General features: G+C 37.5%; 2 protein-coding genes across 4 annotated transcripts in view; both read left to right on the top strand.

The window, feature by feature from the left end:
* The window catches only part of LOC146451855 (leucine-rich repeat-containing protein 3B-like), a 2,273-nt gene extending 564 nt beyond the window's left edge, over positions 1 to 1,709 (top strand). Inside the window, exons 2-4 of the mRNA XM_085098577.1 lie at positions 335 to 524; positions 613 to 684; positions 1,613 to 1,709. Coding sequence (XP_084954703.1) covers positions 335 to 524; positions 613 to 684; positions 1,613 to 1,688 — 338 coding nt within the window. The 3' untranslated portion in view covers positions 1,689 to 1,709. The remainder of the gene's footprint in view (positions 1 to 334; positions 525 to 612; positions 685 to 1,612) is intronic.
* LOC146451853 (uncharacterized) overlaps positions 1 to 15,000 on the top strand; it is a 97,960-nt gene that overhangs the window by 47,673 nt on the left and 35,287 nt on the right. The window contains exons 1-6 of one of the 3 annotated variants that reach the window (XM_085098548.1): positions 5,675 to 5,798; positions 7,010 to 7,084; positions 7,397 to 7,468; positions 9,234 to 9,302; positions 9,720 to 9,791; positions 9,975 to 10,046. The exons of the other annotated variants lie outside the window; for them this stretch is intronic. Of the exons in view, the coding sequence (XP_084954674.1) occupies positions 5,731 to 5,798; positions 7,010 to 7,084; positions 7,397 to 7,468; positions 9,234 to 9,302; positions 9,720 to 9,791; positions 9,975 to 10,046 (428 nt within the window). The 5' untranslated portion in view covers positions 5,675 to 5,730. Of the gene's footprint in view, positions 1 to 5,674; positions 5,799 to 7,009; positions 7,085 to 7,396; positions 7,469 to 9,233; positions 9,303 to 9,719; positions 9,792 to 9,974; positions 10,047 to 15,000 lie in introns of those variants that run through there. 3 annotated transcript variants of the gene reach the window in all.

Below are 15,000 nucleotides of genomic sequence, written 5' to 3' on the forward strand. Positions count from 1 at the left end.
ATATAATACAAAATTAATAGACATTTAAATTCTCCTAAGTTACTTAGTTGGTTGGTTAGTTAGTTTGTATGTTTACGTTTTTTGCGAAAACAACGATCATTTTGCTGGATATAGAAATAAAGTCACCAGCGTATTTATCTAGGCCCTATCTTGTTATGGGAAAAGGAACTGAGTTCCAACGATAACAGGATCTGATGCGAAAGATACACCGATGTCTATATGTTCTTGATTGACTATATCGCTGCCCTAGAACGCTTCTCAGAAAAAAACAAGTACTTAAGAAAATTCTTGTTACCCTAGTCTTTTCTAACGCAATTTCGTGATCCTGTTTTAGAGGTGTCATTAACAATGTTTCCTCAACTGATGCTGGAAGTGTTAATTATGTGGTCCGTGGTGCCCTGTGACAGCATACAGCGTAACAATTGCATCTATACCGCATTTGGGAAGACAGATTTGATAATAGTCAGCCAATGCCCCGACAGTGATCAAGTACCAGCCGGGATTCCACCAAACACCGTGATGCTGTATGTTCCATGAAAACTTAATTTAGTGAGTTGACATTAAGTTACAATTATTGTCATTTGTTTAGTTCTATTTTATATCTCGTTTTAGGAATCTTTCAGGGATTTCTTTGAAACTCGTTCATGAAGACTCCTTTGAAGACCTTACTTTACTAAAGAAAATGTAAGTCCCATCACGTGAAATTTTTGCTTATTTTTCTTATTTTTACCTCAGTTCTTTCATTTCCTGTGTGCATTTATATAATCCTAAGTTAACATTTATATAATGTTAAGCTAACCCTCAGCTCTGGAAAGTTAAAATCAATTAGAATTACCAATGATTCAGAAAAGTTTCTCAGCTATAATATATATGATGATGACGTCCTTTTTCTAGCCTTTCACCGTTTTCAATTTCTGATTATTGTAAGCAATATACCGTTTGATTGTCAGATTAAATTTTATTTTTCATCTTCCAGAAGGTTATTTTATCGAAAAACATAACAATATATTTAGCCTAATGGGTCTAATAAATTGAAATTAATTATGTTATTCACTATATTCTATTTAACTATAAAATACTGCCATAAACTACCTCTTGTTAAAAACATTTTGAAAGTAAAAAACGATAAAAGACGACGACGTTTCGACGTTAAACTAATGCCACTTTCAAGTAAAAAAAAGGCTGACGAGAATGGATAAATACAAAAAAAGCCAGAGAGTTTTGCGCGGATGCCATCGGTCTGTGTGTTGAGGCGTGAATTGCGTTGTTCAATAAAAAGCATCTCGTAGCCGAGGAATTCAAACTTTGGACGGCATTTGCGTAAAATCCAAAACTGGTTTTCATTTCGAGGTGACAAGAATTCCCATGGGCCTCCAAAAGGTTGATTTTAATGTTTAAGAGAAAGGAACTTCAGAGAACATACATAATTATTAAGAAAATTTCCCCTCGTTGTTGTTTTAACTGTCAATTATCGTATGTTCTAAGAATTTTCGTTAACTAAAAAAGGCAAAAATTGAATCTATATTCCTTTATGATTTTGATGAACACTATCCACAACTAAGCAATTTTGAAAAATATTAACTGACCTATCATTCTTATTCCTGTCATCTAGAGATCTTTCAAGGAACCTTCTAAAGTTCATTCCACAAAATGCCTTCCGCAATCTAACGTCGCTTGTAGTTGTGTAAGTAACACGTTTATAAGTAAGAAATGGATTCCATTGTGCCTTACATATATTGTTGTTATGATGTCAAAGTACAATAAGAACAGGAAAGTGGAACACGAACCGAAGGTGCTTGTATGTGTGTCATTGATGTTCTTAGTAAATTTTGGCATCTTTCGTGATCTCATGTAACCGAGCAGGTCCAAGTAAAAATTGAGCCTACTCATTCATATGAAACAGTTCAGTTGAGAGGCATTTTCACTTTCATGCTGATAAACGTGTCACTAAGAATCTCTAAAAAAAACTTTGATAATGTTTTATTTTATTGCACCAAGTTGTGCTTAAATTTAGAACATAACTCGAAGGACATCTCCAAACAATTTATGAAAACTAACGTTTCACCGCGTATACCTTTCTTTCACATATACAACTCATCGACATTTAGGATGTTTGTCTGATAAACCTACGAGTAGTTTAATCGGCCTAGCTTCCACGAGTTTCGTGTAGCTCAGTGGTCGAGCATCGGAATTAGTAATCGGAAGGTCGTAGGTTCAACTCCTGTTGGGAGAACTCGGAATGGCTGTGTCACTGACTAAAAATGTACTTATGTAAGTCTTGTAAGTCTTGGTTTGAATCAATTTAATGATCTGAAAATGTTTTTAGGTTATCGAGAATAGTGGTGGACTACTTTTGACAACAAAAGAATATAGGTTTGAAATCAAACGGGGTGGGGGGTTATGGTCGGGGTGATAGAAAAAAGGGTCTGAAACAGAGAAGTGATGCCCCACAACTTTTAAAGCCGTTCATTAATAATGTGGTCAGCGGAGTCTTAGCTACTCTAATTTTTTAGATCGCCTTTTCTCTCACTTTCAAACAGGAGAATATACTTTGACTGAGATATCTGCGTAGGCTTTATCCTCAATGCTCCTCGGCTTTCTCCTTGTGTTTAATTTTACCGTGGGTCTGCGCGCGACAACTGCTCTATAACAATGATCTGGGGATAAGATCTTCGAGGATAGCAAGTTTGCGGCGAATGGCGAGTTGTGCCTGGAATTAAACTTTAGGACGGTGGCTTATAATACAGGCGTAATTTTACACAGTTTATGACGATGCGGGTAAAGTAGATCTTAGCAAAGGCTATTGAAATCCGGAAAAAATGGGGCTAACCAAACATTTCTCAGAGACAATGAAGTGTCGATAATTCTAAAATCTTTTCGAATACGTAACAGTGTATGGAATTTGTATTTCCCAAGTTTAAGCTTAATTGCCTCTCAAAATGCACCGTTTCTTCCAATTTTCTTTTGAGGTCCCAGCAGCGTGAGCTAACAACTTATTTTCCCGCATAGTCATAAGCCTAGCAAAAAACCCTTTGAAGTAGCAGCTACCGTCCTTAACAAATTAGAGATGCCCAAAACGTACCAAAGCAATGCGATTTTAGCAAGAAACATTGTAGTGAACATAAAAGATATTTCAAAGCTTGCTACCTCGATTTTGACTGCGGCCCACGTAAACTCAACTTAAGATAAATACAGCCTGATAAAACTCAATCGATTAACCCACCAATTCTGTGGCTTAATTAAGTGTCAAATATTGGGAGGAGGAAATTTGTTTTCATTAAGCAGCGAACAGCACGGTAAACCGTGTAATGTCGCAGTACTCACTCTATACACCGTCTCTCTTCGATCGCCGTAGTTTTAATTCCATGACTGAATTTCGTTGCGCTCACGCCGGCAAAAGCCTTGATGATTTCATTGCAAGTTGAGAGAACATTGGCGTTTTAGTGTAAAAGGGATCTAACCTGGACCTTTTGAATTATGTAAGAAACTTGCTCATTTTGAGAATAAATCCCCCGTCAAGATAATAAAAAAAATTATATTCTGCAATAAATATTTCTGTAAGGATATTTTTTTTAGTGTCTAAGAAAAATGTTAATCTCGTACCAAGAATCCTCAGGCTCTTTAGCCAGCAGTTGGTAGCCAGGAGAGACTCCTGTCTTGATTTTTTTAATTGGCTTCCCCCCAACGGCTCCCATTGATTTACTGCAAAAATCTAAGGTCATAAAAGTACCAGTCCCGGAACCCCGGAGTCTTTCCTGGCAACCAATCGCTGACCAAAGAGCAAGCATCACTCTGTGTATGAGATTGGAAAAAAATTGGCTAATTTATGTCAAACAATTACTTGCCTGATGGCAATACAGAATGTTATCTTTCAGTCATCTGCAAAACAACCTACTTTCATTTGCTGACTTGAAAATCATTCTGAAGGGATTGAAATGTCTTACTCTCTTGTAAGTCATTATTTTTAATTTATTAAGATCGATCATCACTTCCTTCCTTAATCATAACGATTTTCCATTCAATAAGAGGTCGTACTATTTTGCACTTGAAATTTTATATGTATATAAATGTATATGATCTTGAAATCCCTTTGTGGCATATAACATTAATCCTGTGGTGTGTTGCTTACGCAAGCGGCGTAAGATGGGAATAGTCCAAAGTCGGAAAAGGAAGAAAGAGCCTTACCACTACGTTGGGTTTCACTCTCCTTCGTAGGCTGCATCTGTAAAGTTAACAATTATTCCCCAATGTGGAATGTAGGTACCATACACCACAGTCAGAAAGCTTGCGGTCGCCTGCTCTAACAATACTCAGATTAAGTGGATTTAAAGGTTAAAATCAGCAATGTAGAAGTGCATAGCTGAATACCGAGAGCGAGTTTGGATAGCCAATCAAAGAGCGCGAGAAACACGTCTACTAGACCAAATCTAAACACGTTCATAACTTCATGAATATTAAACATGCGTCATATACCACCCCCAAAACTGTCCAAAACGGTTTCCCTTGAGGCCCGCCAAAGAAGAGAAAATAAGGCGAAGGATATCAAATCGGACAACTGTTCCCGTCTAATAACTGCTATCCGATTTTGTACTGAGTGACTTGTTTTATCCAATGAGAGCACTCAGAAATTAACTGGTGGACCATAAAAAGGAATCATATGTATCTAAATAAATTATGAATCAGTTATTAATTTTTACAAGAATAATTAACGTTCATCTTGAAATAGGTTTTAATTATTGGTTAATTTTCAGGAATACTGACAGAAATGAGATGATTGGACCTGGCCTTACATCGGATATTTTTGAAGGTTTTGACAAAATGATTTTGTTGTAAGTTTCCAAGGTGGAGTAAAACGGAACATTAATAAATGAGAGACCACCACAGGTATGAGCACTACTGAAAAGAAAAATTCAGCCTTGCCACAAGCTTCCAATCAATAACCTCTATAATACTGGTGCATTGCTCCAACAACTGATCTCTCATTTTAACTGGGGGCTTTGGAATTCATAATGTACTCGTGGAGGTTAAGAGATAACTGAAATATATGATATAGATATATTTCAACTGCGGATGAAATAATAAGTAAATAAGAGAGCATCGCAGCCATGAACGCAACTTAAGGGGTTTCGAAAAGAAACCCTGAAAAAAGCCAGACTTCCATGTTTAACGTTCAAACATGTGAGGAAAACACCGCTGCAGCGCTCTACACATGTAATTCTTACAGTGCGCGAATGACTACAGTTTGTGTTATTCATTTGGTTGTGTTCGTTTCATTAATCTTACATAGCAGCTGGGAGTCAATGTAAACAGGGGCTATCAGAGGTCCTTGTTGGTTTAAACAACTCAAGCACTCAAATGATTAAGAATCCATTCTGGTGGTTCGCAATTCAGGGGCAAAATTTGTTCCTGGCTTAAGGTCGATACAAATCGAAGTTTGAAGCCAGCGCCAATTAACAATTAGTTTGCTTCTCAATATTTGCGATAAACCTTCAATCCCACTTTCATTACACAGCATCTGCAGTACAGTAATTAAAGTGTAGTTGCATTTAAGGACATAAATAGTTTGAAGTGTGTCAAATAAAACAAAAGCCCTTGAATGTTTTAACTGGATAAGATTTCAACTGCAATTAAAAGTTCTCCCTCTCATTTTCCGTTTTGGAGTAAGCTTCTGCACGCGTTTGCCCCTAAATAAATAAAGTGCCTACAAATAAATTTTCCTTTTTCAGGTCCATGACACGTTGCAAGCTGGAAAAGATCGAGAGTGGGACTTTTTATGCAATGAAGGAGTTGAGCTATCTGTAAGTTACTATGTGCAAATAAATGAATGAAAGCATTTAAACTTGGGTATACTGCGAGCAGTTTCTTTCTTCTCCAAAGTTCTGTAGCGCGCTCTATTGATCTAGGTCTGTGGCAAGCGCGAAACCGCGAACAGAAAGAAATGCACGCACGAAGAGAAGGAAGAAGAAATACACTGTAGGGGGCCCTTTGATCTTGTTGATTTGTCACTGTTTACAGAAAATGAAAATTTGTCACGATTACAGAAAATGAGCTGAAAATGCTCGTATATTATTCCGGGTCACATTCAAACAATCTCTTTGCTGTATTTTCCTTTTTAACGTTTATTTAGAGATTAAAATTATATCTTTAAGATGAATATTCATCGACTTATAAAATTTTCAAATAATTTTATCAAAGCGGCCAAATTGCACACGTGAAATATTATCATGCGGTAACCAACTCCCAAGTCACTTACAAATTAAATGCTTTCTTTTGGGCAACGATCGATAATCTTTTCCTAGTCAACATATTCCAAGCTTTACACAGATGCATTAATCGTTTCCATTGACAAATGTGCGTGGATAAATTAACTTTTGCATCCACGACTTTTAGTTTCAAACGTCATCAGAATTGAGAATTGGGATCTCTCACGCACGATCGATAAGAACTGCTGCTTGAAAACATTTTCGGCAGACGCGTGAGGCACTTCCACACAATTCGAAGACGAAAGGAACCTTTGTAGTTATACCTTCCACTCCCCAATCCCTCCTTTTTCACTTTTCTAATTTACGTAAGTTTACCGTCACTTTTGTCCGCGTGATCTGAAGAAAAAAGTACGACTACTCGCAGTCTAAAACTTGAGAGATGGAGGTCGTTTTCCAAATGTTTCACTTACAAGCTCCAATGTTTCTAATAGGCCATTTTGGAGTTGCTTAAGACCTTATTATGAAAACAGGGCCTCGTGTTTAGCTTGTGCTATGAAACAAAAGTAGTTTTCATATGAAAAAGCTATGGACTTAGCCTTGTTATCGTAATTATGTTCAAAACTAGGAAATGGTAGCTCGGAACTCGAAAATGACCTATTAAATCGTGAAAATAGCTTTAATGAAATAAAAAGGTTGCATAACATTTAAATCGATGTTAGAGACATTCTGAGTCATAACAGTATACGCAAAGAACATTTCGTTGTTTACTCAAGATGGTCTTTGGCGGATTGCTTGATTTCCTGCAGGAATCTTGAGGATAATCAGTTGTCTCGCATACAGAAAGGAATGCTGGAAGGGCCTGGTGAAGCATTAACAGACCTGTAAGTAGCTCATGATCATTTGAAAAAAATTTTCATAGCATTTGTGGTTCCATTTACTGCTTAATGCCTGCAGCTGGAAGTTTCAACAGAGATTTATAGTTTCTAGACAACCGCGAGGGAAGCATAGCTCCACTGTTCTGTTTGGTCCCGAGCTTTCTCGTGGCAAATGATGGATTAAAGTACCTACGGGTTAAGGGCCTACGATCTAATGTGAAACAATAAAAGCAACCGTTACATCGTTTAAATATATATTGTCTGAGCTTATACAACCAGGTAAACCCTGAATTTTTTGCTGCTCTTTGTGCTTTCCAGGTTTTTAAGGAAAAACAGAATAGACGAGATAGCTGACGGAACATTTAAACGAATGAAATATCTTTGCAGATTGTAAGTAAAGTCGTGAGATTAAACTAATTTCACCGCAATTATTGCACGCTGGCGGGGAAGAAGTTGATACACGTGTATTGCCTGCTGTGAAATTATGTCTTGCGCTAGGTCTTGGTGAATTCTGGTCAATCTTTGTCAAAATAACGAAAGATCCCTCAGTTTATGGATATCGAGCTCTTCTTGAGTGTGCGTGTGTGTGTGTGTGTATGTTTTTGCGCATACCTAACGTTACTGCCCTCATTTAGAAAGCAATCGACGTTGAACTTTAGCCTGACAACACTGGTTCCCAAGTGGGGTGTAAAGGGCGAGTAGAAGAATGTGAACTTGGTGTAGGGCGAGAAAGAAAAAGCGGACTTTTTTCTTCGCCCTTGGCCAATACGACCAAAATAACATAACCTCTCACGTGGCCAAAATCCAAATTCGAAATCGTTTTGACACCAAATCTCTTTATCCCACTACCTGCTTTGAAGGACTAACTGAAAATATTCGGTCGATGTCATGCACATGAAAGTTTTCTTTCCATAGTTCAAAGTGGCTCTCTAACAATAACAACTATAGCGTATCAAAAAGTGATGTATTTTTTTTCTTTAATTTTTTTTCTTTGCTTACACGGCCAATGTATTGCACCATCGTTTCAAGATTTCAAACTGACTAATCAAAGTTTTCAGTAAAGATAAATAGAGGCATTACAACATTTCTTCATCAGGGATTTTCCAAAGGCATTTCGAGGCTATTTCTTCTTTAGCTTGGAAATGCAAACGGAGAAATGTCCGAAAAAGTTTGTTTTTCTAATGACCCTCTCTGCTGGCCTTAGGTCGACTTTACGAACGCATCCATCATTTCCTGGGCACACCGCCGACCGGTTAACTTAGTTGGCAGAGTGCCGGACTACCGTTCGGGTGCTCGTGGGTTCAAACCCCGGCCGGACCACCACTCAGGGTCTTTAAGTTACTGCAAGTGGTTAGACTTTCTAGTCTTCTCGGATAAGGACGATAAAATCGTAGGCCCCGTCTAACAACCCTTGTATGTAAATAACTTTGTGGGACGTTAAAGAACCCAATCACTGTTCGCAAAGAGTGGGGGACGTGGTTCCTGGTGTTGTGGTCTGGTCTTTGTATACTCTCATGGTTGGGTGGGTAAATGCTCGGAGATGTTAGCTACATAAGCTACTCTTAAAAATCCTAGGGTAAATAAAGGTGATGTGATGTGATGTGGGCAGATTACTGCAATGATCCCATTTACCCATTGCGTTTGTTTCTTTTACGGTTTTCTCTACGTTTTTCTCACCTTTTAACGACTTCTTCCGAGCACCAACTACAACTGGTGCAGGTAATTGGCGCTAGTGTTCACCATTCCAAAGGTGACGAATATGTTGGTTTCGTGTATTTAATCATGTCACGTCTACGTTTTCTGGGGGCCTATTCTACCTGGCTGCAATACAGGGTCGTCGCTTGGATTTTACCTTAATTTTATCAACAATAGTTGTTGCAGTTTTTTAGTGTATTTCAGTTGCTGTCGTTGTAGCTTTTTCTAAATCTAAAAATCTAGTTATTGCCTCGTTGCATGTATCAAATGACTACTTAACGACAAACAGAATATGCTGAACTATAAGATAATTTTTAACCTGTTTACATGAGAGAAACCAACAGTAACAAAAAAAATTATTAGAAAATATTAATTGTCAATAGTCATTTGACAAGGAGTTACTAATTAGCGTTTAATAGGCAAAGGAAGATTTGATAACCTTTCACCGTTTTACCAACAGGTTTTTAAATCACAACCTACTGACATCAATTCCAGATCTAACTGGAATCAGTAGAACTATCTCATACTTGTAAGTATAGAGTATTGCTTTCAATAGTTTTGCCACTATCAACGTTTCCCCTGGGAAATAGGATGATATGTGTTTTAAAAACATCCCATTTCCGCGGGGCATCAACCGATTGTTTCCTATACAGAAACTCTCTATTATTTAACTAATGGCTAACAACCGTGATGGTTTACCTTAACTCTTCAGGCCCACTAAATGAACGCAATCCTTTCTATTTTATTTCAATTTCGATTCTAAGTTTTTAGCACTTAATTTCTAGTAGCAATAACTTAGTCCCTAGTGTGACGAGTTCTAATGACAAAAATCATTGGTAAGACTTTTCTTTCACCTTACTTCGATTACTATTTATTTGTTTCACTCTTTTTGTTTTCTATTTATGTTTGTATTTTTCTGTCGACCCTTTTTTTATATTTGTCTCAGAGATTTTTCAAGCAACCAGATAAGGGATATATCACGACTAGGACAGATTGGAGCCATAGACTGTTTTGATCTGTAAGTACAATCATGACAGCAAAATATCTAAATGCCGCTTCGACTCTGGGAACGAGATTGTTTCGTGCCCGGATATAATAACTATGGATACTAAATGAATTTTGGCTTTAGCGTATTTCACTCAGTTTTAAGATATTAAATGTAATTTTCACTGATATTTCAACCTACCATGTTATCCTTCAGGAAACTGACTGAAAATCAGATTGACCACTTACCAAACAATATATTTCAGAAGTTTCATGTCAAAGGATGGCTGTAAGTTGGACAACAAGGCTCAGTAGGAGTAATCACTTAATTCATGTTTAATTAAGAACTGTTACATTGAGAATAGAAAGGAAGGTCGAAAGAATTGAAAGTTGGCCATTATGCCTATGTCAAAGAAGTGAGAAAACTCAGTAAAAAACAAACAACGAATAAGGGATAATTTTGAAGATTGTATAGACTGGATATATATTGTCTCAGCGATTTCCGCGCAATTAATTTAGCTAGAGTTGTTTGGCGCAAGAGTTTTGAAAACTGAACCATTTAGTGTAAGACTATTCTTTTAGAAACAAATGCCTTGTAGGCATTCTTTTCTATTCGGACAAGATTGTCTTCAAATTATAGTAAAAGATAGCTTGAGTGCGTACGTTTTGTACTAAAAAAATGAACAAAGTTTGGAAGTAACGAAACCTGGTAATCAACAAAATAGCTTTCAAGAATTTGCTTCTTTTATTCTTACTTAAAGGATATACCTTAAGCTTAATATTTGCGTTTTGAAGTTAAAAAGAGATGCAGGTTAGGGAATACAAACTAAGTAAAACCATTCCTCAAAATTAGAGGCATTCAAAACGAGGAAATATTTACCTCCACCTCTCAATCTGTATCAGAGCTCAGTCGAGTAGGAGAGAGCAGAGTAGAGCAGCGCGTTGCATTGTGGTGTCCACAAAATTAACCACAATGCCTTACCCCATGCTTCAAAGTGGATTTATGAGTGTATGGAGGTTTCCAGTAAAGATTTTGTTTAAAATTCCGTCAAGGAAGTTGCCCCTTAATACAGAAGTATTTTTACACGGCTTATGACTATGCGGGAATAGTAGATCTTAGTAAGATCTAAGTTTACTCACCGCATGTTCTATAGAAACTTGAGTTTCTCGGACAATCCCGAGATGCGCGGAACGTATTCGCACGTTGTGAAAAAATTCTGAATTTCTAAAGCATTTGAAAACTATGAAAAAACGTTTAAAAAATGGGTAGTATCAGATTCAGATCTGAAGTTAGCTTAGCCATTAAGAGCGGCGGTCAGGAAAAATCGAGCAAAATCTGAATTTTCTGGCGAAACTTAGCAGAGTCGATTTCTTTCATCTTTTGTCCATAATAAGGTTTTACTAAAGTAAGAATCATGGTGTGGCTTAAATTGGCCAGAAACATTTGCGTTTTGAGAAAATCAGGAAAATCGATCGAAGCCTTGTGAACTGAAAAATGATTGAATTTAAAACCGGAAAATCGCCACTTTTCATTGTCCCCCCGTTTGTTTTAGAAGAAGCGTACGAAAATCGGGATTTCTTATATCGAAAGACAATCTCTTTCTGATATGATAACCGATGAATTTGTGTTTGTTATGATATCTGGCAAATTTAAACAATTTAAAACCAGCGGCATATTTTTACAGCTGATTTACTCTGTAATGTAGTGTCAAAGGTCAAGCACACATTTCAGTATGTGGTATAACTCGAAATATTCTCACACTTTGGCTTTCAGTAACAATTGCCTTGATGTACTTCATACCTAAATATCAGGCTGGGTTCTCCATTGAGATTTTCACAAAAGGTCGTTAAAGTTGGCTAATTTCGACCACGACATCGTTTGGCGACCAAATGACTGCCAGTGAAAACAAACGGACGCGACGGGCAAACTGCTAATTACAGCTTCAGGGCCTTCAATAATACTCCTATCTTGCTTTATCAGAAAGATTTCTGTTTTCCCCTCGCTTCCTTTTAACCATTATCGACGGGAAGAGAAGAAATCGAAAAGATTCAGACATGTCTAACAATGTTGCGTGACAGCAAATATGCAAATTAGTTAGATGGTCACTGAGATATGGCAGTAGGCAGTAGGGAAGGGGTGGGGGGCGGGAAGAATTGCTTTAACAGGCCCGTAGTCAGGCTAAAACAACTGGGATGGGGAAAGCAAATTGGAAACATCAAAAAAGGGGCAGATATAGTAAGCAAAACAATAACTTTGCACTTGCATCACACTTTTTGGTACATTAAACTTCTTTTCGACCCTTTGCCGTCACTGTACGGACTACCACGTGAAATTGCCAAACTTGTTCACGTTTAAAGAATGACGTAAAAAGACGACGACAAATTTCCCTTTCTCTTTTTCCAGTGAACTTGGAATCAGGCAGTAAGAATATGTCCGCAGGAAGATTTGTCTAAAATTAAAAAAAAAAAGGTGGGAGCTGGAATTATCGCGATGAAGTTTAAAAGAACGCGAATTCTCTTTGTGTTTTCGAATTCGCTACCATCACCGTCATGTTATCTTTAACTCCCTACTAAAAGACACAAATCGGTCATGAGGATTTTGGTTCTTATTTCCGATTCACAAGGAAGGACTGCCTTTGCTGCTGTTGTATAAAAGCCAAATGTTAGCGGAGGAAACTGTCAGGTAATAAACAATTTATTAAGGGTTGTGAAAAGGCACTTGCAGCGTCAGAATTCAAGATTGATTGTTGTACATTATTACTGTTTTTTAATTATTTATTTTTTGACACATTGTTTTTTACGCTTCTTAAAATTCTGGGGGGGGGGGGGGGGGGTCGGGGCTCGAGTCCCCCCCTGCCCCTCCCCTTGTTACGGACGCGTTTAACAGTATGGCTTTATATACCAGCTGCTTATCTGGAATAACGAACTCTTTGTGACAACGTTTGCGCAAATGACTAGTACCCGTAGTTCTTTATTGAATTTTCTTTTTCGTAGCGACCAGCAACAAAAACCGTCAATGCGAAAGATACACCGGAGGAACAGACTTAAAAAGATACACTCACTGATTAAAGTGTAGAGCGAAATTTTACTTCTTCCTAAGATAGAGGGGAAAGGGGGGTGGGGGTGGCTTAATTAAATACATAACCTTATTTCTTTTTAATTTCAGCCTCTTCATTTCACTTAGACCGTCATAAGCTGCTTCCCTTGTTCTAAAGATTAAAGGAAGGTGCATGCAGACCTAAAACTCCTAGCATTAGGGCGTGGCGAAGACACAAACTTCACACTTTTAAGAGCTGGGACCAGGCTTCTTTTCCTTCAATTGAAAAGTTTTCAATACTTTCCTTTAATAGGGATAATAAGTCTTTAGCATGGGCGTTACACAAGCCTGAAAAGCTGTAACTATGATGTCTTACTTTCCTCAAGAGAAGGACCTTTTTACCACAGTCAGTAGCACTAGGACTAGGGTTCCAAGCACAGAAAATAAAAATAATAAATAAATAAATAAATAAATAACACTGAAAACTTCACGTTTAGTCTAATTAACGGCTTTCTCCGCATCTGATGAACTGAAAATACATCTGAATACTAATATTTTGTGCTGGAAAAGACCGAATGTGCAAAAAAGTAAAGTGTTACATCAGACGTTTTTACTGACAGTTTATTATACATAAAAGGTAATGGAAATTATGTAAACGCATACCTGAACCAACTGGAATAAACAGTCCTAGTTTCTTCCATAGCAAATAACACGAATTTTTTTCAAGTCCTCGTTCTAGTTTTGCGGCTTTTTGCGCCTGGCTGTCATGGCTTGATACCGGTGGAGAACTTTGACACTTATTTGAACTGACCTCGACGCCAGCCAATGCCCAGAGACGAACGGTGTCGAAGACAAATCGTCAATTCCGAAAGGTGAAGGAGATGAACATTCATGGTGAAGGAGATAAACATTCTTGTCAGAATAAGTTCAATTTCGGTTTCTACATCGGCTATTGACAAGGAAGCCTTGTGACCGGCGATGTTCCTTTTGTACTAGTTTACTTCAGTTGCTCTGGGGTCGTAAGAGCAAGGACCTCCGACCAAGGAGCTAAAAGACCACCTCCATGCTTCCATGACAGCACAAGAATATCAGACCAAATTTAAAGTGACAAATTTTCCAGTTTCCTTAATTGAATTTATCTACAGTTACTTTACTAATTCAATTTACTTTGGTAAACACCAATGCGTGATATTATTAATATTCACTGATTATTGGTGATTTCGGAATTTGTAAAACGCAACCCTAACTATTTAGCGAATTAAAAACAGAATAGGAAAGTTTGACCGGTCTCCAATTTTTATTTCAGCGAGCATTTTACCATAGTCATAGGGGAGAACTTCAACCCCACAGATTTCCCTTTGATGCGGTTTCATTGGCAATCTGACACCTGAGCGAACTCAAGAAATGGACATCGAGACGCTTACTGCTCCTTACTAGATATGGTTTTATAAGCAAAAATCTCACAACGCAAACGAGAAAAATCGGTTCCCAGACCGGACTTTACCTTATTGTAATTAAAGATTAAAAGAAATTTGTTTTCATTACGCTTTTTTGGTATATGTAAAATTAGTCTGTTTATTGTCACGGTAACGCAACAACGGTTGTTTATTTAGCCGTTGTCGGAATTTTAAACGAATTATGGTGACTTCAAAACGGTCGTGTAAAGTGCTTAATTCAAAACCCAGGCTGATTTTAATACATTATCAAGAACAACGTTACATTACTTAAAAGGCAAAGTTTAAGAAAAATCGGCGCTATACCACATAGCGAAAACTATCTTTAAAATTTATCCGTTTTTGCGGGATTTTTCCTGTTTAGAAAAGGGACATTTTCCTAAGCTCTGTTTGCTTTTATTAATAATGGTTAAGTCTAATTCAAACTTTGCTATAAACGTGCGGTGCTTCCGCTGTCAATACCGAGTATAAAAATACCTTGGATCTTCTTTCCTTCCAGATCAGAATATTAATTTCACACTGCCGTGCGGGTACTTTCGGGATCCTCGCGGGTCAAATTTGTTTATCTCAGTTTTCTAGAACGTTAAGCGCTCCTAGAGAAAACTGAAGGCGGCAAATTTGTTCTCTACTTAAAGGCTTTTTGTAGCCAGAAAATGAGCGAAATTGATTTCTCGAGTTCTGCCACCAAATGCTTGATATTTTCTGACCGCCGCTCTTAATAACAAGATACTGAGGGATGGATTGATAAAAAG

Source organism: Pavona decussata, unplaced genomic scaffold (genome assembly GCF_977016875.1).
Source record: "Pavona decussata unplaced genomic scaffold, jaPavDecu1.1 SCAFFOLD_383, whole genome shotgun sequence".
NCBI classification, from domain to species: Eukaryota; Metazoa; Cnidaria; class Anthozoa; order Scleractinia; family Agariciidae; genus Pavona; species Pavona decussata.